This window comes from Leiobunum rupestre, chromosome 10 (assembly GCF_980474605.1).
Source record: "Leiobunum rupestre chromosome 10, qqLeiRupe1.1.hap1, whole genome shotgun sequence".
Lineage (NCBI taxonomy): Eukaryota > Metazoa > Arthropoda > Arachnida > Opiliones > Sclerosomatidae > Leiobunum > Leiobunum rupestre.
The window spans coordinates 25,287,551-25,310,121 of NC_143393.1; the positions used below are offsets into that span (position 1 = coordinate 25,287,551).

Consider the following 22,571-nt stretch of genomic DNA (forward strand, 5'->3'; position numbering starts at 1 on the left):
GGAGTGCTAATCTCAACTCTGGCAGTTGCACCCTCCTCCCTCCGGAGTGCTTATCTCAACACTGGCAGTTGCCCCTCCTTCCTCCGGAGTGCTAATCTCAACACTGGCAGTTGCACCCTCCTCCCTCCGGAGTGCTAATCTCAACTCTGGCAGTTGCACCCTCCTTTCTCCGGAGAGATAGTCTCGACTCCGGCAGTATCCCCTCCTTCCTCCGGAGTTATTATCTCAACACTGGCAGTTGCACCCTCCTCCCTCCGGAGTGCTAATCTCAACTCTGGCAGTTGCACCCTCCTCCCTCTGGAGTGCTAATCTCAACACTGGCAGTTGCACCCTCCTCCCTCCGGAGTGCTAATCTCAACTCTGGCAGTTGCACTCTCCTCCCTCCGGAGTGCTAATCTCAACTCTGGCAGTTGCACTCTCCTCCCTCCGGAGTGCTAATCTCAACACTGGCAGTTGCACCCTCCTCCCTCCGGAGTGCTAATCTCAACACTGGCAGTTGCACCCTCCTCCCTCCGGAGTGCTAATCTCAACTCTGGCAGTTGCACCCTCCTCCCTCTGGAGTGCTAATCTCAACACTGGCAGTTGCCCCTCCTTCCTCCGGAGTGCTAATCTCAACACTGGCAGTTGCACCCTCCTCCCTCCGGAGTGCTAATCTCAACTCTGGCAGTTGTACCCTCCTCCCTCTGGAGTGCTAATCTCAACACTGGCAGTTGCCCCTCCTTCCTCCGGAGTGCTAATCTCAACACTGGCAGTTGCACCCTCCTCCCTCTGGAGTGCTAATCTCAACTCTGGCAGTTGCACCCTCCTCCCTCTGGAGTGCTAATCTCAACACTGGCAGTTGCCCCTCCTTCCTCCGGAGTGCTAATCTCAACACTGGCAGTTGCACCCTCCTCCCTCCAGAGTGCTAATCTCAACTCTGGCAGTTGCACCCTCTTCCCTCTGGAGTGCTAATCTCAACACTGGCAGTTGCACCCTCCTCCCTCTGGAGTGCTAATCTCAACTCTGGCAGTTGCACCCTCCTCCCTCCGGAGTGCTAATCTCAACTCTGGCAGTTGCACCCTCCTCCCTCCGGAGTGCTAATCTCAACACTGGCAGTTGCCCCTCCTCCCTCCGGAGTGCTAATCTCAACACTGGCAGTTGCACCCTCCTCCCTCCGGAGTGCTAATCTCAACACTGGCAGTTGCCCCTCCTCCCTCCGGAGTGCTAATCTCAACTCTGGCAGTTGCACCTTCCTCCCTCCGGAGTGCTAATCTCAACTCTGGCAGTTGCACCCTCCTCCCTCCGGAGTGCTAATCTCAACTCTGGCAGTTGCACCCTCCTCCCTTCGGAGTGCTAATCTCAACACTGGCAGTTGCACCCTCCTCCCTCCGGAGTGCTAATCTCAACTCTGGCAGTTGCACCCTCCTCCCTCCGGAGTGCTAATCTCAACACTGGCAGTTGCACCCTCCTCCCTCCGGAGTGCTAATCTCAACTCTGGCAGTTGCACCCTCCTCCCTCCGGAGTGCTAATCTCAACACTGGCAGTTGCACCCTCCTCCCTCTGGAGTGCTAATCTCAACTCTGGCAGTTGCACCCTCCTCCCTCTGGAGTGCTAATCTCAACACTGGCAGTTGCCCCTCCTTCCTCCGGAGTGCTAATCTCAACACTGGCAGTTGCACCCTCCTCCCTCCGGAGTGCTAATCTCAACTCTGGCAGTTGCCCCTCCTCCCTCCGGAGTGCTAATCTCAACTCTGGCAGTTGCACCCTCCTCCCTCCGGAGTGCTAATCTCAACACTGGCAGTTGCACCCTCCTCCCTCCGGAGTGCTAATCTCAACTCTGGCAGTTGCACCCTCCTCCCTCCGGAGTGCTAATCTCAACACTGGCAGTTGCACCCTCCTCCCTCCGGAGTGCTAATCTCAACACTGGCAGTTGCACCCTCCTCCCTCCGGAGTGCTAATCTCAACTCTGGCAGTTGCACCCTCCTCCCTCCGGAGTGCTAATTTCAACACTGGCAGTTGCACCCTCCTCCCTCAGGAGTGCTAATCTAAACTCTGGCAGTTGCACCCTCCTCCCTCTGGAGTGCTAATCTCAACTCTGGCAGTTGCACCCTCCTCCCTCCGGAGTGCTAATCTCAACTCTGGGAGTTGCACCCTCCTCCCTCCGGAGTGCTAATCTCAACTCTGGCAGTTGCACCCTCCTCCCTCTGGAGTGATAATCTCAACTCTGGTAGTTGCACCCTCCTCCCTCCGGAGTGCTAATCTCAACTCTGGCAGTTGCACCCTCCTCCCTCCGGAGTGCTAATCTCAACTCTGGCAGTTGCACCCTCCTCCCTCCGGAGTGCTAATCTCAAATCTGGCAGTTGCACCCTCCTCCCTCCGGAGTGCTAATCTCAACTCTGGCAGTTGCACCGTCCTCCCTCCGGAGTGCTAATCTCAACACTGGCAGTTGCCCCTCCTTCCTCCGGAGAGATAGTCTCGACTCCGGCAGTATCCCCTCCTTCCTCCGGAGTTATTATCTCGACTCCGGAAGTTGCCCCTTCTCCCTCCGGAGTGATTATCTCAGCTCTGGCAGTCGCCCCCACTACTTCCGAAGTTAAAATTTCAACTCCGGCAGATTCACCCTCCTCCCTCCGGAGCGGAGGCTAGCTTTTTACCCCTCCATAATCCGGATCAAATGTATTCCCTCCTCTCATTGTTTCTCCGCTCTCTGAAGCAACATTTATTTTCCATCGTTTGACGCTGTTAATCCGAAGAGCGAAAGCACAGAGGACAGTAATGAAAATTGTATTACAAGGGCGAAGGGCAATCGATATAGGGGGCATTCTGGTTTCGGACTTTTGAAGGAGGTAATTTTTTTGGTACCATTGCGCTGAAGGATGATCAACGGAGGGAACTATTTTCTTACGGACAGTGGCGTACCTAGACCCTTTGTCGCCCGGGACGGATCACGAATTTTCCGCCCCTCCCAATTTCCAAAATGTTTATGAGTGCTGTGTTACAGCGAAAGATCAAAAATACTAAGCATACGTATTCATTCTGTCCAAAGGAACAAGAAGCTAGTAGCAACAGTCACACTACGAGAAAAGACTAAACCTTAACCGTAGCCAGCGGGAGGCCATACATGGGACAACCTCCGGAGGGCTTTGCGGGACTCATTGAAATTAATGTTATGCCCCCAGTCATCCGACGTTCCCCCCCCCGGAGGTTTTCCCATGTATGCGTGAGGCAGGTGCAAAGGGTGTAGTCGCACCCAGCCCCGCGCTGCTCAAGAACTTTAGGGGCCCCGGCGGAATCGAAGATTTTTAATGTTTTTCTGTCTATAGCTGAATAAACAATATTGTTAAAAGACGGCGCTTCTAACTAATCCGCCAGTTTCAAATTGGCGCGTGGTATACCATTGCAAAAATCGTTCTAGCTACCTTCTGATTTCTATGGTTAGGCCCGAATTTTTCCGGATGATTTCACGGAAGTTTTTATTTTTGAAAATAAATTGAAATTAAATAATTAACTCGAAGGAAAATCGGAATTATACTTAATTTTGGAAGCGGAATAGACTGAAAGTAGTTTATTTTACCATTTCATTATCCCTTTAATTACTGAACGAAATAAAAACGTTGTTTAAGTTGGGTAAAAACTGCTAAAACAAGGGGTAGGAACTTTTACGAGGTCTCGAGCCCAGCAAATGCACTTTGCAACAGCCCCACAAAAGTTCAAACCGGCCCTGACGTTAACCATTACTAAAAAGACGCCATTTTTATTCTTGAATGAATAATGCCGCCCCCTAGAAAATGCCTCCCGGGGCGGACCGCCCAAGCCTAGGTACGCCTCTGCCTACGGAGGGGCAAAAGATATAGGGTGGTACTTTTGTTCCAGATTCTGAAGGGCAAAAGGCCAGTGGCGTAGTGAGGTTATTTGGCGCCCAGGGCAAAACTCCAAAATTTTCGCCCCCCACCTGCCCTAACAATAACTTTAGTATATAATCCTGAAAGAGATTCTTCGTCAAGGTTACACAAAAGCGGTGGCAGTGCCATTGTCGTTTGTCGCTTTATATGTATGAACTACACAAATGCGTCGATACTTTTATAAAGTGCGAACAAGGTTGCAAGCGCTTTTGAGATTGTATGTTCAATAATGCTTATGCTCAATAAATATAGACGAGTGTCGTTTCTGAAACAAAACAACCAACCTTAAAAATAAACACATCCGCCCAAATCGCCTTTTTTTCTAACGTGTTAGGTTATCCGCAATGAATTTACTCTGACTAAACTTGTACTATCTTTTGCTAATAATTCCTACCCCTCTCTACGCCTTCGGAATGGACGGCTAGGTGGGTATGTAGACCTTATGGTAACATGAAATTTCCCCAAGGGAAAATTGCAATGGGCATTAGTTTTGCCATGGCAACCGAAAATGTTTTTGACAACACAGTAGGTAAATTTACCCATTAAAAATAACATTTGAATTTGAGCACTTCTTAGGGTCCTGCCTGTGAAAATTTAAAATAAAAATGAAAAATTCAAAACCAAAAAAATTAGATCTAAATTCACAAATGAAATTAATTTTATGTTATTTGATGAATTTTGGTCAATTTAGTCAAAATTTGGACCCTTAGAAATGCACAGATAGAGAATATAATTTCAGCGGGTTTCCAAAATAGACAATATAATTTCAGCGGGTTTTCAAAATAGACAATATCGTTACACGGGGTTTTCAAAATGGTAAGTACCGTTTCAGCGGGTTTCTAAAGTAGAGAATATAATTTCAGCGGGTTTCCAAAATAGACAATATAATTTCAGCGGGTTTTCAAAATAGCGAATATCGTTTCATGGGGTTTTCAAAATGGTAAGTACCGTTTCAGCGGGTTTCTAAAGTAGAGAATATAATTTCAGCGGGTTTCCAAAATAGACAATATAATTTCAGCGGATTTTCAAAATAGCGAATATCGTTTCATGGGGTTTTCAAAATGGTAAGTACCATTTCAGCGGGTTTCTAAAGTAGAGAATATAATTTCAGCGGGTTTCCAAAATAGACAATATAATTTCAGCGGGTTTTCAAAATAGCGAATATCGTTTCATGGGGTATTCAAAATGGTAAGTACCGTTTCAGCGGGTTTCTAAAGTAGAGAATATAATTTCAGCGGGTTTCCAAAATAGACAATATAATTTCAGCGGGTTTTCAAAATAGCGAATATCGTTACACGGGGTTTTCAAAATGGTAAGTACCGTTTCAGCGGGTTTCTAAAGTAGAGAATATAATTTCAGCGGGTTTCCAAAATAGACAATATAATTTCAGCGGGTTTTCAAAATAGCGAATATCGTTTCATGGGGTTTTCAAAATGGTAAGTACCGTTTCAGCGGATTTCTAAAGTAGAGAATATAATTTCAGCGGGTTTCCAAAATAGACAATATAATTTCAGCGGGTTTTCAAAATAGCGAATATCGTTACACGGGGTTTTCAAAATGGTAAGTACCGTTTCAGCGGGTTTCTAAAGTAGAGAATATAATTTCAGCGGGTTTCCAAAATAGACAATATAATTTCAGCGGGTTTTCAAAATAGACAATATCGTTACACGGGGTTTTCAAAATGGTAAGTACCGTTTCAGCGGGTTTCTAAAGTAGAGAATATAATTTCAGCGGGTTTCCAAAATAGACAATATAATTTCAGCGGGTTTTCAAAATAGCGAATATCGTTTCATGGGGTTTTCAAAATGGTAAGTACCGTTTCAGCGGGTTTCTAAAGTAGAGAATATAATTTCAGCGGGTTTCCAAAATAGACAATATAATTTCAGCGGGTTTTCAAAATAGCGAATATCGTTACACGGGGTTTTCAAAATGGTAAGTACCGTTTCAGCGGGTTTCTAAAGTAGATAATATAATTTCAGCGGGTTTCCAAAATAGACAATATAATTTCAGCGGGTTTTCAAAATAGACAATATCGTTACACGGGGTTTTCAAAATGGTAAGTACCGTTTCAGCGGGTTTCTAAAGTAGAGAATATAATTTCAGCGGGTTTCCAAAATAGACAATATAATTTCAGCGGGTTTTCAAAATAGCGAATATCGTTTCATGGGGTTTTCAAAATGGTAAGTACCGTTTCAGCGGGTTTCTAAAGTAGATAATATAATTTCAGCGGGTTTCCAAAATAGACAATATAATTTCAGCGGGTTTTCAAAATAGCGAATATCGTTTCATGGGGTTTTCAAAATGGTAAGTACCGTTTCAGCGGGTTTCTAAAGTAGAGAATATAATTTCAGCGGGTTTCCAAAATAGACAATATAATTTCAGCGGGTTTTCAAAATAGCGAATATCGTTTCATGGGGTTTTCAAAATGGTAAGTACCGTTTCAGCGGGTTTCTAAAGTAGAGAATATAATTTCAGCGGGTTTCCAAAATAGACAATATAATTTCAGCGGGTTTTCAAAATAGCGAATATCGTTTCATGGGGTTTTCAAATAGCGAATATCGTTTCATGGGGTTTCCGAATAGCGAATATCGTTTCAGCGGGTTTCCAAAATAGATTATATTGTTTCAGCGGGTTTTTAAAATAGGGAATATCGTTTTAGTGGGTTTCCAAAATAGATTATATATTTTCAGCGGGTTTTTAAAATAGGGAATATCGTTTCAGCGGGGGGTTTTGAAATAGTGATAAAAAGATTTCGATTGGTTGGGTTATTCTATTACGTTAGGTTAACGTAGTGCTTCCAATCACCCTTGCTGATTTGATATTTTTTTCTGATAATGTCAATTTTTTTAACGGTATCAAAACAGATTAACCCATTTTTAAAACATCTGCAGATAACAGTTAGCTAGTTTACAGTAATTCAAATACACAGATAAAACTAAAAAAAAATCCATTTTCTTTATCAGATATCCAAACGGAAACTTTGTGAAAAAAACCATTTCTTAAAAGTTTTTATCATTTACTAAAAAGACCACTTAATATTCTTCAAAAGTCTGTACTTGATTTTTAACTTTAAAGCAGATTAGTTAAGAAATTGAGATAAGGTGAACAGATTTTATTTACTCAGATTAGGGAAAGGAGGTGTGAACAGGTTTTCTCTGCTATTATTTTTTCTGTATACCGATGAACAAATATAGATATTCCTTAACAGATGGAAAAACTAGGTTAGGAAATATATTTTAAACTTTTGGTAATATTTAATATCCGAAAACGTTCCCCATAGTCGTCAAATTAGGCAAGGGTTTTTGGCCAAAGTGGTTTTCATCGATCTCCGGCAACATCATTTCGTTGCTGGCCGTGTCGTGCTCACCATCCTGGATGACCATCGGTATTCCCATGTAATTGATCACTTTCGGACTTTCAATGGTCACCACTGGGATCCCTTCCGAGTTGACTTCCGTCGCCTCAGCTCCGTCCATGACGATGAAATGCTGTTGATTGTTGGGCTGACTTCCGTTGACTAAAGATTCTTGCGTTTCGAAACTGTTTTGCTTCTCTTTGCTGAAAATCGGTTGATTTCCGGTTACCGGAGCAAGTGATATTTCGGGTTGCGGAAGTTGCTCAAATACTGGCTGACCCGAATTCGATTGTTGCGGTTGCGGATAAGGTACGGGTACTGGGTAAGGCATGGATGGAACGTGGTAGGGCATGTATGGCATGGGTGGGACGGGGTAAGGTATGGATGGCATGGGTGGAACGGGGTAAGGCATGGATAGGACGGGGTAAGGCATGGATGGCATAGGTGGAACGGGGTAAGGCATGGGTGGAACTGGATATGGCATTTGGTGACTTCCTGCATAACGTGGGTAACCTTCGTAATACAATTCGGAATAAATTTATAAATATACTGATAATTTATAGACAAATCAAGGCTTAACTTACAAGGAGACGACCCGAGGTGATAATCACCGATTTTGTTCAAACTCGGGTATAGTGTACAACTCCATGTACCTTAAAAAACCGGCAAGGGAAAAGTTGCGACGGGCTTTCGTTTTTCCATGGCAACTGAAAATGTTTTTGACAACATGATTTGGAATTATTTCCATTGAAAATAACATGGGAATCTGAAGGATTTTAAAGGTCCGCCCTGTGAAACGTTAAAAACAATTTAAATTGATTTAAAAAAATTTAATTTAATCAAGGTTAAATGCAATTGGGGGACCCTAAAATCCTTCAGATTCCCATGTTATTTTCAATGGAAATAATTCCAAATCATGTCAAAAACGTTTTCGGCAAAACAGAAGCCCGTCGCAACTTTTCCCTTGCAGGTTTTTCAAGTTACATGGAGGTGTACATTATACCCGACTTTGAACAAAATCGGTGATTATCACCTCGGGTCGTCTCCTTGTTAGTGTTATTACCATTAGGTACATTCACATTTCCAATGTGAATATTGGCATTTGCCGATATTAATTTTTCCAGTCCTTCGATGAAGCCTCCGATTAGTAGCACTGAAACCGCGCACTTTACTAAAATCAGCAAAATAAAAAACTTTAAAGTCCCGAACATTCTGATGATATTTCGTTGTGGTTTGAGCTAGAGCCTTAAAAGAAGTGAGCGTCTCCTTAGAACTTCCCTTTGAATATCCTCTTAGGAAACATCTTTAATTCAGATAATTGAATGTTAACCCTCCAACTAAGTGGGAAAGTACCACGCATCTCGAGATTGAGTAGAACTTAAAATTTCCGAGATTAAAGACATTTTCCCGGAAACCGCAATCGGGAGATTTCATTTCGTTCTCTAATTTGCGGTAGATCTGACTAAGAATGCACTCGGGTTAACTGAGAATATGAAACATCCACGACAGCCTCTGTTTTCGTGTTCTCCGCCTACTCGGGGAGAAAACCTTACCCCGCATCCTGCCGGGTAAAAGTGGGTAATTCAGAAGGCGGTCGTTTTGCTTACAGAAATCACTAGGCGAACAGAGTACTGACCACCTATTCTGTTAATCTGAAGAGGTTCTTGATCTGGCAAAATCCGAATAGTGGTGTAGCTCTTGAAATAGACTTATTTTATATAAAGGAAACGAAAATAGGTTTTAAAATGAGTTTTACTGACGTACAATATTGAGTTTAAGCGTAAAAAAATTTTGTAAATAATAATAGACACATTGTTGAAAAATGCCATATAGTGAGGTAATTCGATACTCGCCCAAAAAGGTGATCCTAAAAAAGTAAAGACTCGTATAATTAAACAAAGTTTTATTACAACCAATAACCGAAAAATTGAAATGCTAACCAATTGTTCTTTATTAAATGTTTCAGATCGGTGAAAGCCACTTCAACAAGGCCACGAACAACACGAAGATTAGAATTGTTACGCACTCTCCCATTTTTACCTCTCCGAGGGGGGGGTTATACAACCACCGTGTCTGTCTGTCAGGCCTGCGAACGCGTTCGCATTTTCGGTGCAAAGTGTAATCACTGCGTACGCAGTTTCTCGAGATCTCTGCGTTCGCAGTTTCTCGAAGGGTTGGCAAAACCACCGTGTGACGGTGAGCGTTAACGGATTCATTTGCGGTTTGGTTTGGATGGTGTTTTTTCGCTCACCGTCGTGACGGTTTGGTGTTTTACGTTTTTGTAATGTTTATACGTAGGTTGTGAGTGTTGAATTTGTTGTGTTTATGTTCTGATGGTTGTGCATGTTGAGTCTGTTGTGTTTATATGGGCGTTTTCTCTCCAACTTCTTCTTAATGACTTTGGGACGGACCGAGTGCTGAGTGTAATGCTACCTCTCAACGTCCAATGGCAGGGTTTCCACCAGTTGTACACGGTATTCGTCTTAGTATCAATTTGCGATCGCATCGGGCGGGATTTGAACCCGAGACCTCCTGCTTGACAGGCGGACGTTCTACCACAAAACCACCGACACTTGTTACGCCTTATTGAAAATTAGACCTTCAGCTTTATCGGAAGCGTATTTAATAGAGTACGAAATTTTGGTTTAATTGAAATAGAATTGAAATTGAAATTATTGCATCGAAGAAATTCTAATTTAGCGTTTCTCTATTGATTAAAAACAAATGCGCCACCCAGGTTTCGAACCCAGACCATTCGGCTTGGCAGTCGAGCGCTCCACCACAGAACCACCGATAGCTCCTTAGGTTCACTGAAATTAAGACACGCATCGTAAGCATAATAGGTAATAAAGTCTTTTTTTATTAATTAATTTATGAAGGCCTAATCTGGTTTTTTTAAAGGTTAAATCTTGTTTTAGCGCAGTCAGCCGAGATAAGAGGGTTAAAGGGTAGACCCTGTGGGTGGTCCACTTTGTTAGTTTTTTTGTTATTTATTTACGGGTATTATTAACGACCTATATATAGTTGTGTTAATTCAAAGGAGATAATTTAACGTTAATTGCTTTAAGAGCTGGCGGTTAGTCAAGTGGCTCTCTGTGCTTTGTTGATGGTAAGGTTTTTGCTTCTTGTAAATATATTTGGTGTGGATATTTGGTTATCTACGATTTCTAACGCAGTAAATGATTTCCTGGGTGTGCGAGTCATATGATATTGGAAATTGGACGGCATTGGTCTTTTTCATGCGGTATGTGTCACAACGTCAACTGGAAGTCTACGAGCGTTGAAATAAAATGAGCGTTAAAGATGCGGCAAGTATTTCGTAAGCGAGAAAAATACAAATACCATCTGTAGATATTTCTTTCATTAAAATTTGCTTAGTATTATATTCAACTGATAAACATGTACTGTAAAAAGGGTTAAATTCAATTGTGCATTGTTTTAGTAAGTCTAACTCGCTGTTGTAACTACTTAATTTATAATATTCTGAATAAATTAAACTCGATTGTTTCGTCTCAATTATTTAAATTAAAATTAAAATTTTATACCGGGCAGGGTTTGAACCGAGAATACGTTTGTCGTAAATAACTCTGAATTGCGGAGATATCTTTGGGGGTCGTGTTGAGAAATTAATACCACTAGGGACCATTCTTCCGAGGAGAGGTATATTTTGGCTTGCCAACTTGTTTCTTTGGAGAAAAGTCAACATTTGAAATAAATTTATAATAGGTCTCAGGTATTCAACCAAATAAAACGATTTAAGGTAAAGTTTTGAGTTTACTACAACTACTACAACTTATAAAATCCGCTGTACAAATAATTAGATATTTTCAGTATTCACCGTGGACGATCTTTCTGGACGACAGCCACCAAAATGAAGACGTTTTGTTCACCGAGGAAGGTCCTACGCTAACTGAATATTCCGCGTGTTTGTAATTACGCCCAAATTTCCGCCGTTTTTCCAAAACCAATATTTCCCCACTTTATATCAGTAATTGATAAGCGATTCGGTCAAACTCTGGACTTCAGTGTGGTTCGATTGCATAGCAAACCGCGCCCGGTGGATAGTTTTCCATTTCTTTTTGTTTATTTTTGGAATGGAAATTTCAATACCTTTTCATGTTTTTGATATATTTGTAGATTGGAAAATGAGGGTCTCTTATTCCTGTATAAGATGTGAAAATATACCATACCTCTTATTACTTATGCTACGGTTGTACAGCAGTGTTTGGGAAAGGAGATTAAAAATGAATGAACTGATAGACGTTTATATCAAAAATGTATTACGATTTCTAGTGTGGCTCTCAATCCCCCTCACGCTCCAACAATTATAGGCTCCACCCGTGAAAGGCAAATAAGCGAGCCCAAAGACCAAGGGTTCTCACAAAATACTCATTGTCCTTTAGTATAAATAACAAGGTTATTCAAAATACTTTCTTTTTCAAAATGACAAATACTTTCTCCATAAGCGAAAATGCAAAATAAAATGTCAAATACTATTTCTACATAACTCAAAATGCAAAATGTAAAATGCAAAATACTTTCTCCATAATTCAAAATGCAAAATGTAAAATGCAAAACACTTTCTCCATAATTCAAAATTCAAATCTTTCTCCATAACTCAAAATGCAAAATGTAAAATGCTAATACTTTCTCCATAACTCAAAATGCAAAATGTAAAATGCTAATACTTTCTCCATAACTCAAAATGCAAAATGTAAAATGCTAATACTTTCTCCATAACTCAAAATGCAAAATGTAAAATGCAAAATTCTTTCTCCATAATTCAAAATGCAAAACTTTCTCCATAACTCAAAATGCAAAATGCAAAATACTTTCTCCATAATTCAAAATGCAAAATGTAAAATGCAAAACACTTTCTCCATAATTCAAAATGCAAAATGTAAAATGCAAAACACTTTCTCCATAATTCAAAATTCAAATCTTTCTCTATAATTAAAAATGCAAAATGTAAAATGCAAAACACTTTCTCCATAATTCAAAATTCAAATCTTTCTCCATAATTCAAAATGCAAAATGTAAAATGCAAAACACTTTCTCCATAATTCAAAATTAAAATTTTTCTCCATAATTCAAAATGCAAATCTCCATAGCTCAAAATGCAAAATGTAAAATGCTAATACTTTCTCCATAACTCAAAATGCAAAATGTAAAATGCTAATACTTTCTCCATAACTCAAAATGCAAAATGTAAAATGCTAATACTTTCTCCATAACTCAAAATGCAAAATGTAAAATGCCAAATTCTTTCTCCATAACTCAAAATGCAAAATGTAAAATGCAAAATACTTTCTCCATAACTAAAAATGCAAAATATAAAATTCAAAATACTTTATCCATAACTCAAAATGCCAAATATAAAATGCAAAATACTTTATCCATAACTCCAAATGCCAAATATAAAATGCAAAATATGCACTTTTAAAATTGGTTTTTCTAAATTTAAAATCAAAGATAATATAACTACGTACCCTTGATTCGAAATCACGGCGTTTCTCGATACCTAGCACGTTTTTTCGTGAGGCTTTTTAATTACTGAGTTCGCGCCGGAAGTCGGAAAAATCGGGCTCTATAGCAGGGTGAGAAATAAGGAATTTCAATAGATATCCCAAGATTATATTACTCACCTTTAGTTTTCTTTCGTTTAGAAACATTTTTAGAGCTACAGGCATGATCCATTATTGTTTTAAAACAATATAACGCAAACATATCTGGTATCTTGAAAACCGCAAGTCAAAAACCACAGCGCAATTTTCACTAAAATTTTACGATTTAACTAGATGTCGGTAGCCCTGCCAGCTCCACGGAGGCAGTTTTTCCGACTTCCGCCGGGAACTCAGTAAGAGCCTGCGTTTACGTGCCAGGAGCTTGATTTCGAATCTAGGGTACGTAGTTTTATTATCTTTGGTAAAATGAAAAATCTAAAATGTCTTTTTGCTGCAACAAGTCTCAGTAGATGGTGCTTCAGTCTATTTTTTCGCAGAATTGTTTCACTTTTAAAATTAAATAGGGAACAACCAAGGTTCTTACAAGCGGCACTATAAGGTTGGCGCATATAAAAGTGGCGGGAAACTAGTTTTCGGCAACCGCGCGGGAGGGTGAGTTTCCCCTAGTCTGGTGACGTCGTTGGTTAGAATAAAAAGAAACAAGAATCCGCGTTAAATGATATTGGTTATAGCAACACTGCGCTGGTGCCAAAGAAAAAAAGGGAAAATTCCAGCTACAGGTCTTTCAACTTATCGTTATAGTAGCCCAATTTGGCTATATACAACCAAACATTGAATTTTTACCTCTCCGAGGGGACAAAGTCTCCTAGGAGGGGTTATACAATCACCGTGTCGTGTCTGTCTGTCTGTAGTATTTTAATGTAAAATTTGATAGTGATCAGGAATTGAACTCGGGTCGCATTGTAACAATGCGGATAGTTCACCGCCGAGCCATTGACTTCCTTAGGGAAAATATTAAAGTAAAGGATCAATTTTGATAAAGCGGGTTTATTTACAAAACGGATTAATACAATTACTGTATATATTGTTTATTGAACTTTGTTTGTTTATTCTTTGGTACGGTTTTTTGTTTTGTTTTAAATTTTTGTTAAATTCTTAACAAAATTTCGTTAAAACACAAAAAGTAGTTCATTGTTACCTTTCAATATCGCTTAGAAAAAGCATAATTATTCAAAACTCCCGCGGAAACTATATCAAAGTAATAATATAGCGCCACCGTGTGGAGAACTATAAATCAAACCGGGTAAAAAATATAATATCTTCAATTTTTCGAACTTTAATCAAATCTCGAGGGGTCAAAAAAAAAACACGAAATAAAGGAATATAAGGCCGTTGCCGTCAATAAAATACTTTGAATTTGAATTTAGAAGATTTAGTCTTTCTTAGTTCTTGGCTGTGAGACGAAATACTACAGGACGGGGTCCTGCTGTCGGTCAAAAGTTATGAGGTAACTTTGCGGTTTTAATTAGTATGTTCGGTCTTCGGTCAAGAAAAGCGATAAATTGTGTTTCGCGTTTGGAACGTGAGTGAATGGACTTCAGTGTATGAACAGTGCGTGTTTAAGACTGAAAGTGTTAAAGTAATTGTGAACTAACTCAAGTCATCTGTAAGATAAAATTGATTGTTATAATTTTTTGAATTGGAATAACCTAATTATACCCTTGAAATTATCAATTCAACCTGTGAGGGTAATTAAGTAGATTGGAAGTAATTAGTAGCGAACAGCTCTCAGCTGTTAATTAAGACAGAGTTTATAGTTAGGTAGTTTGAATTTAGTTAAAATTACTCAGTATAATTTATGATATTTACTTAAGTGTAAGTGTGTTTTGGTTTATTTTTCAATCACGATGAACTAAGACAAATCTAGTCTTAGACACTTGAGTACCAGTTCTGTACAATTACGTAGAAGGGATATATATTGTTGGGTTATTGATGAAAGTTAAATCTAGAACGTTCCATAGACTGTTCTGAATAAAAATAAACATTTATAATTTTGCATAATTCTGGTTGCCATTTTATTTTCTAATCACTCGCCCACAACATTACAGTTCTGGAAATCCCGAATCAAATAAATTTTCGATATAACGGCGACGGGAAATTATTCTCGTAAATTTATCGCGCGGCCTTAGTTTATCGAAATTTTGTTAAAAGAATATTCCCTATCTTTTAATTAAAATCGGCCCGATTCCGTTAAAATTGTAAACCAAAAAGCGAACGGTCGTTATAATACCGTCTGTAGATATTTCTTTCATTAAAATTTGCTTCGTATTATATTTCACTGATAAACTTGTTCTGTAAAAAGGGTTAAATTCAATTGTGCATGGTTATAGTACGTCTAACTCACTGTTGTAACTACTTAACTTATGATATTCTGAATAAATTAAAATTGGTCGTTTCGTCTCAATTATTTTAATTATAATTAAAATTTTATACCGGGCGGGATAGAACTGGGATAACATTTTTAAAAAATAACTCTAAATTGCGGAGATATCTTTACGGGTTATCTCGAGAAATTAATACCACTAGTGACAATTCTTCCGAGGAGAGGTATATTTTGGCTTGCCAACTTGTTATTTACGTTATAACACGTTGTATTTAACAGCACTATTTTGTTCGTTGTTCGTATTTTCTAAAAATTCCTATATCATTATGTATTTTTAAACAGATAATTTTAAGGTAGTAGAGCGAAACTTTTATTTTAATTTATTTCATTTTCTTTGGCGGTATTTATCTTAAAAGGCATTGGGCCTGGTTCAAGGTTATTATCCGAGATAGATCTTCTCGTTTCCTTTACGATTCTCTACCAAACACGTGGCCTCGTTTCATGTTAAAATTGTGTAATTTTTAGGTTATGTTTTAATTTACAATTAATTTTCATTACACTACGGAAATCTTTTTTTTTCAAAACGTATATATTTTCATATCAATGGTGTATATTAGGCCGTATTCTTAATCTAGCGAAGTAGATAGTAGTAAGTACAAAGGAAAATTTTAACTCTCAATTCATAAGATTTTATACTTAGAATGTTGGTAAAATAACCTAAGAATTATGTATATAAGTTTATGTACTATTTAAATATGCAGACACAATTACCTGCCACCTTGCATCTTTTAAAATTATAAATTTTCGCATGTTTTAACTACATAACTAATTCCTTTCAGTGACGTAACTAGCTTTCTTTAGTCCTTATATATGTATATAACGTTAAAGGAAATTTTTCTAACTCCACAAATTATATCGATTTTCTAAATATCTACAAAATTAATAATACTTCGCAAGATCGCATACCAGAATTAAACGCAACTTAAGAGACAGACTAAGATAGAGACAAACGTAGCCACCCTATAAATCGCTCTCTTGAAAATCTAGCCAGTGACGTCACTGGTTAGATGCCTCGCTACCTCTCTCTCTGCGTTTCCACTTTCTCGCCAAAAACTAACCTAGTCAGTAGCTTCTCAAAATTCTCAGCTTTGGCACTATAAAGATAAACCAAAGACAAAACAATTATATGTCCCGTCACAGCAGCACAAACTCTATAATCTTCTATGAATGATCTTTTATTTAAAAGACTATCATATGGCAACGCTGTTTGTGATTCCGTGGTGCCCTACGCCAGGTTAAACACTCTTTTTCACGCCTTCCCCGCTCTTATATGTTACGCCAGAGGGTCCAGAGCAGCCCCGTAGCCAGAGGAAGGGGCTATTTTCTTAGCCCGACCTGGCATTCCACCAAAGATCCTATATGTTAGAAGGATAGGTAGCCCTCCGGCCAGCCCGTGTTTTCAAAACGCCGGCAGCGCCGTTGATATTAAGAGAGCCTCTAAACGTGGGACGTCTTATTTCTATTCCCTCAAGGACAAATTTTGGTGGTGCTTCCTGCATGTTTTGTCCTTGACGGAATCTAAAGACGGATTCTCTATCGCGCATGACCCACCGACGGCGCTGCCATTTTTCGTCCCTGCCTCATATCCTTCTAACATATAGGATCCTTGATTCCACGTTATAGAATAAAATTTTATTGATATTTCTTGCGCCTGAAGTGTATTTCAATTTGCGATTATTCTTTTCCCTTATTTTGAAATGATTGTTTGTATCGTGAGTCCTCTAAGACTTTTGATTACCCGATTTATATTTATTGAATCATCTAAATTTCCCCAGATGAAACAAGATACTGTACAGACTCCGCTCTGGGCCAAACCACTTGCAATTCTGTCACTTCAAGAAGGAGGCTTCCCACAATAGAGCAACTCCGTAGCTACGTTGTTTAGTAAGAAGACGCCTGAAATCAAGAAAATAATGTTCAATTTGAGGAGCTATCTCAAGCCGTGTACTCTTAAACTCAACACTCGAGAGAAGTGGGGTGTCCGTGATATAGCCACACCGAAACCCACACTGAGCTTGGGTAATAGCATTTTGAGTTTTCGGATGACTGGTGAGAGTGGAAGCCACCAAATTCTTTTAGAGATACTCATCAGCATAACGTTAATATGTTGGCGCGTTTTCAGTCCCCAGGAAGCTCAGCGGTGGAGAAAAAGCCAGAAAACAAATCCGCGACAGAAGCATCTATGGATTTAGTACAGCGTTTCAGTAAGATTTATCAAAGAAAACACGCTAATCTTGATTTCGTGGCTAATCGCGGACACATACTCTGGAAGGTTCCACCCCCCCCCCCTTTAATATCGAAAAATTAGAAGCTACGCATACCAAGTCAGCACCTAATTTAAAACCAATACACCAATTTGCAAATAAAATAAAACCGGCCCACTACACGACACTGTTTCAAAACAAAGTGCGAGGGTTTTTACTATTCGCCCCTCCTAAAAAACAGCTTGTGTGTAAGAACTTCGTGGATTCGTCCGCGTTGAGTCTTTCCAAAGGTTGCCTCTAATCTTTCAAAGTATTCACAGGGTCGGATTAAGGGAAAGTAATCTGGTTATATCCCTATCATATCATGATATTTATGTTAAATATATAAAATAAGTCAGTAGCTGTTGAAGTTCGTATTCAACGAAGTAGTCAGCAAAGTTTTAATGACGGAGACGAAAGTTAACAGGAACGAAAACTAGTGTATTATTAAATAAGCATATTCACAATAATTACAAATTAGAATTAAATGCTAGTGGATAACACCAGATAGATATACAAAAGATTTCGGCTGTGTAATCCTTAGACAAGTTGGCAAGCCAAAATATACCTCTCCTCGTGCAAGAGGGCTCGGGTTCGAATCCCGGCCGATTAAAAAAATATACTACACCCAATGACAAAAAGGGGGCGCTTTTGGAAAAACCTTTTCCCTGATTCTAAGAAACTGGGTACGCAGTGTTTACCCTTTGCCCCAAAAATGCGAACACGTTCGCAGACAGACAGACAGACACGGTGGTTGTATAACCCCTCCTAGGGTACAAAGTCCCCTAGGAGAGGTAATAACGTTAAAGAATAATCGGAAATATTGTTAAAAATTACGCCTGATAGTTTACACAGGGTAGATGCATTTTGGGTCAGAAGTCCGCATCCTTTATTTCTTCAACAGTATTCAGCAACGGTTGGATTCAGGACGGAAAAGGGATGTTACGTAATAACGAGAGCCCTGTCAAATGTTATCAAATTTAAATGAACCGAAGTTATCAGACTGCTACACACCCCATGTCGGAGGCGTTTTTGTAATACATTTATTTACATTTTGACCTCAAATTTGATATTTGCCGAAAAAAAAACTTTTTGTTTTTATGAAACCATTTTTATTCATAGAAATATAGCTATACCCTGAATTCCCAAGTGCAATTTATCTACTACTTATGTTATAGAAAGTCATATGTTAAATCAAGAATGTATTGATGTCTGCTGAGGGAGAATAACTATGTTGAATCAGTGTTTCTTTCAGAAAATCTTCTTCGGGGGGTTTCCAAGACATCCGGGGGTGCCGGTATCCAGTGGCGAGCGTAGCACTCCATGCAGCCTGGCAATGGCGTCGGAAAAAGGGGAAGCTCCGGGGGGGGGGGCGAAAAACGTTTTCCGGAGAGATGCCTGAAAGAAACACTGTGTTGAATGGATTTTTAGCCTAACTCCCAATGTCACTCCTTCTCGAACAGAAATCGCTTTTCCAACAAAAATATCAAATCAAGCGTCAATCTCCCGTAGTTTCTGTTAAATTAGGTGACCCACCATAAATATGCCAGTTCATTCTTCCTTGTAAAGAAAATATTGCTACGACGTTCACGCCATTGCCACCAGATGGCGTTCGCCAACGTGAGAAAGATGGGTGACGCTACTAGGGACCCAACGGCGGCAGGGATAGGTGGCTGCTTACTTCAGTGAGAGAAGGGGCCTACGAAATTTAATGTAAGGGGTCCCCAAATTGAATATTAATGGAACTTAAGCAAAAATTTAGATTTTGAACAACTTGTATAGAATACATAATAATATTTTAAATATTTTACTGCTATCTGCTTATAGCAAGACTCTTGACAGCACTTGAGTTTTTTATTTCATTTTTGAGTGAAGCAGAGTACACGATCAGGCAGTTCACTGTTTTGACTATGCTTACTATTTAATCTTTGGAATTGCAACGATTACATAAACGAACTACTATTTCCTTGTCCGTGAACGCATTTTGTTACCTGTAATTAGGCGCCTACGACTTGTTCACCACTTCAAAAACAATAAAATCGCCGCCACTGCACGGACCAATGAAACATCTAGGACAATACACTCTAAAGCTGGCACCTTAACCCTCAATTTTACGAGGTTCTCGCTTCCGTTGCTACTTGGCGCTATGGAAACTAAAAGGGCTAATTTAGATCCACCTGCCGGAGCCCTTCCCGTTCAACAGTTGGGGGAACGGTGGTCGTCCTCACAAGTCCGTCCACATTCTCCGCCTCCGGGACGCTCGGGATTACAGAGCTACGCCACTAGTCCCGGCCGCATTGCTAATTAGTGACCTTCTTCGATCTAAATCGAAAATAAAACGTTTTTAATTGATAGCTGGCGCGACTAACGGTCATTTACGTTGCGGGACGTTATTTTTTAGAATAAATCATACATCACCTTATTGCGCAAAAAGAACAGTTGAAAAATCAATTTGTAAATAAAAGTAAAAAATACAGCTTTTTTAAGGCATCTATAGTATATAAGCAAAAACCGCTGCATTAGAAGAGCATATTCATCGTATCAACCTTCTTCGTAATAACTTTCTTTAGTCCGCCTTGTCAAATCTTAATATAATGGAAAATACTAGTGAACAAGCTGCGACAATTTCATCTGAGCCACCGAGGTGAGACTTCAATTAAAATTTTAAACTAATCACTGCCATGAAACGAAATTCCCGAAATAGGTCGGGTAAGAAGAGGCGCGTTGAAGAACTTATCGGCTTCTGGTCAGCGCATGAACAGACTGCAGCGGCTTCGTTAAAACCAATACCAGAGAGGTAGAGCTTCCAATTTCTTTTCAACTTTTATGTAATTGTATTAGGTCTAGCTAGGTCGAACGACGGTTATCGCGGTACACAGATTCGAGGCCGAACTATGCTATATCCGCGTAGATAGCCCAGTTCGCTCGAACAAGTATCGAATTACTGTAGTTAATGTTTGCAATTAACATAGGTCCAGTAAGAAGCGACGTTCGAACGAACATGGCAACGTGGCTGCTCCAGGACCACGGCTCCCTCAAGCCAGCGGTCATCGGTCACGAATCTCGATTTCCGGCGCCTCCTCTACTACTTCCGCAAGAACCAAATCGGCCCCGAGGAAGAGAAATAAACCGTCCAGGGATCATTCTTCAGTATTAGCACCAATATCTCGGAACCAAGAGAATTTGGATTCTTCCGTGAACGTACTCTGGCAAGGAAAGCGTCAAAAGTCCGTAGACGGTGTCAGAAGTCGCCAACCCGTCATTAAGTGCCAATTCTGCTGTTCCGTTTATGAAACCATCGTGAACGCGAATGATCAGATTGTCTCGACACCGTGTGGTCATTTGTTCTGTAATTCGTGTATTAGCCATGCACTTACCAAGAAACGCAAGTGTCCTAGCTGCGCGCGTAAGGTGGATAGTTTCCATCCAATATATTTTTAGCTGGTTCGTTTTTATTCAGGATTTTTATTTTTTTTAATTTTTTGATGTTAATTTTAAATGTTAGTCACGAAGTTAATTTCTTCTTGATGTATAATTTTAATATTGGCCTTTAACATAAGGTGAAATGAAATAAAATTAATCGTAAAAGTTCCAAAGATTCTTATTCAATTTACAACAATTATTTGTTACTGATAATTGCAAAGTCAAGTTCTCCTTCTACTAACTTGAAGGTTGATTTTCATATCGAATCATTCTTATCTCCGTATTAAAGGAAATATAATCCACCCAAAAACCATTCGGTTAAAAATGGCAAGGTCGTTTAAACAGAAACGTCACGTCCTATATTACCCTAGGCCATGAAAGTAGTGGAATCAAATAACAGGCAAGAGCTGTAATTATATTCCCATAAATGTCATAAACTGGTCTTATCTATCGACAAGTGGTGTGCTCTGAAGTAATATACTAGACCTTGCACGTCCTAAGTGTTTTGCTGAGTTAAAATCCTTGGTGCAACCATAAAACATTTCAAAGAGAATGGCTAATATTAGAATCGCATTGTATCAAATATATTGCTTAGATCGAAATATATTATCTACTCTGTTTAAATTTACTCTTTTACCTTAAAACCATAATAAAACAAAGCAGACCAGTTGTTGACTGCAGTAATTACGTCACTGCATTCAACAACTTGTCTGCTTTCAGTAATTTGCCAGTTTCAATAGTCGCACCGCCACCTATCGATAATGTATAGAAATGTTCGAGTACCACTAGTACGGACAGTTTCAGTAAGTTTTTGCTGTAGAGCGGTCTGCGAGGAGAAGATGGAAGAAGAAGAAAAATTAAGCCTTACTTTGCCCCATTACTACGAAACGTCGCCTCAACCCTGTTCGATGGAATTCGTAGATGTTTGTCGCGTGCCTGGAACGTTTCAAACGATACATCACTTGTTTTGATACGACCTGTAGTTTTTGAGATACGAGGGGGTAAAATTAGCTTCATTCTCACTCGAGATAATATAGCAAGTGCTCGGGTAGGTGCTCTACTCTATACCCGGACCTTGCATAGGGACTACCGTCCCTTTTGATCTCTAATATTTATATCGCCCGCAAAACCCTCGTAAAAATATCTATCGGATTTTTAATCAAAACCAAATTTGATAAGATCCTAGATTTTAGAAATAAGGCAGGGAACGCGTTAGTTGACATTGTATTTTACTCAAATCAACTGTTTGAGATACCTGGTTTGAAAAATAAGGGTAGCGATGACCACATACACCACCTCAAATTAACTAACGAGTAATCGTCAGAGTGTCCGAGCTCGGAAGAAGGTACAGTCATTCATATTTAAAACACTAAGGAGTGGGGGAGTTTGGATAATGCATTTTGCGCTTTTTGGAGAGCGAGGACGTCAGTTTTGAGATACGGTTTCCAAACGGGAGAGCAAAAGTCAATGTCGGGGAGTATAACAGAGTTATATTATGTTTGAATGAGTTTTGGGGAGCGGAAAAAGAGGTTACGGCGAATAATTCCCGTGGTGGAGCGAATTTTTTTGTTACTTTGTTAACATGAGTGGAAAACTGAAATTCAGGACAACCACAACACCCAAATTACGTTCAGACAGTGTGAATAGCTTGGGAACTTGATTAGGGACAGCAATGGGTCGGAAATGTTTCACACGAGCACGGGTGCCTTTTTTTATGAATTGGGGTGATATTGCCTTTTTTTCCAGGATTGGGGCAAAAACA

At 39.7% G+C, this 22,571-nt stretch overlaps 3 protein-coding genes across 6 annotated transcripts in view; 1 reads left to right on the forward strand and 2 right to left on the reverse strand.

The window, feature by feature from the left end:
• The window catches only part of LOC149925189 (uncharacterized), a 284,774-nt gene that overhangs the window by 12,034 nt on the left and 250,169 nt on the right, over nucleotides 1-22,571 (reverse strand). The gene's annotated exons all lie outside the window — the stretch shown is intronic.
• Nucleotides 7,066-8,383, reverse strand: LOC149925190 (uncharacterized). The gene is made up of 2 exons (XM_090161363.1): nucleotides 8,299-8,383; nucleotides 7,066-7,748 (listed from the first exon to the last, which is right to left on the reverse strand). Exon 2 carries the CDS (start codon nucleotides 7,717-7,719, stop codon nucleotides 7,135-7,137), a length of 585 nt encoding a protein of 194 aa, XP_090017489.1. The 5' UTR covers nucleotides 7,720-7,748; nucleotides 8,299-8,383; the 3' UTR covers nucleotides 7,066-7,134.
• Nucleotides 19,904-20,854, forward strand: LOC149925191 (uncharacterized). Of its 2 annotated transcripts, none has more exons than XM_090160707.1 (3): nucleotides 19,904-20,030; nucleotides 20,091-20,183; nucleotides 20,359-20,854. In XM_090160707.1, the coding sequence occupies exons 1-3, from the start codon at nucleotides 19,981-19,983 to the stop codon at nucleotides 20,825-20,827; spliced, it is 612 nt and encodes a 203-aa protein (XP_090016833.1). In that variant the 5' UTR covers nucleotides 19,904-19,980; the 3' UTR covers nucleotides 20,828-20,854. The 2 variants fall into 2 exon arrangements, with proteins under 2 accessions (XP_090016833.1, XP_090016834.1); XM_090160708.1 differs by having other exon boundaries at nucleotides 20,365-20,854.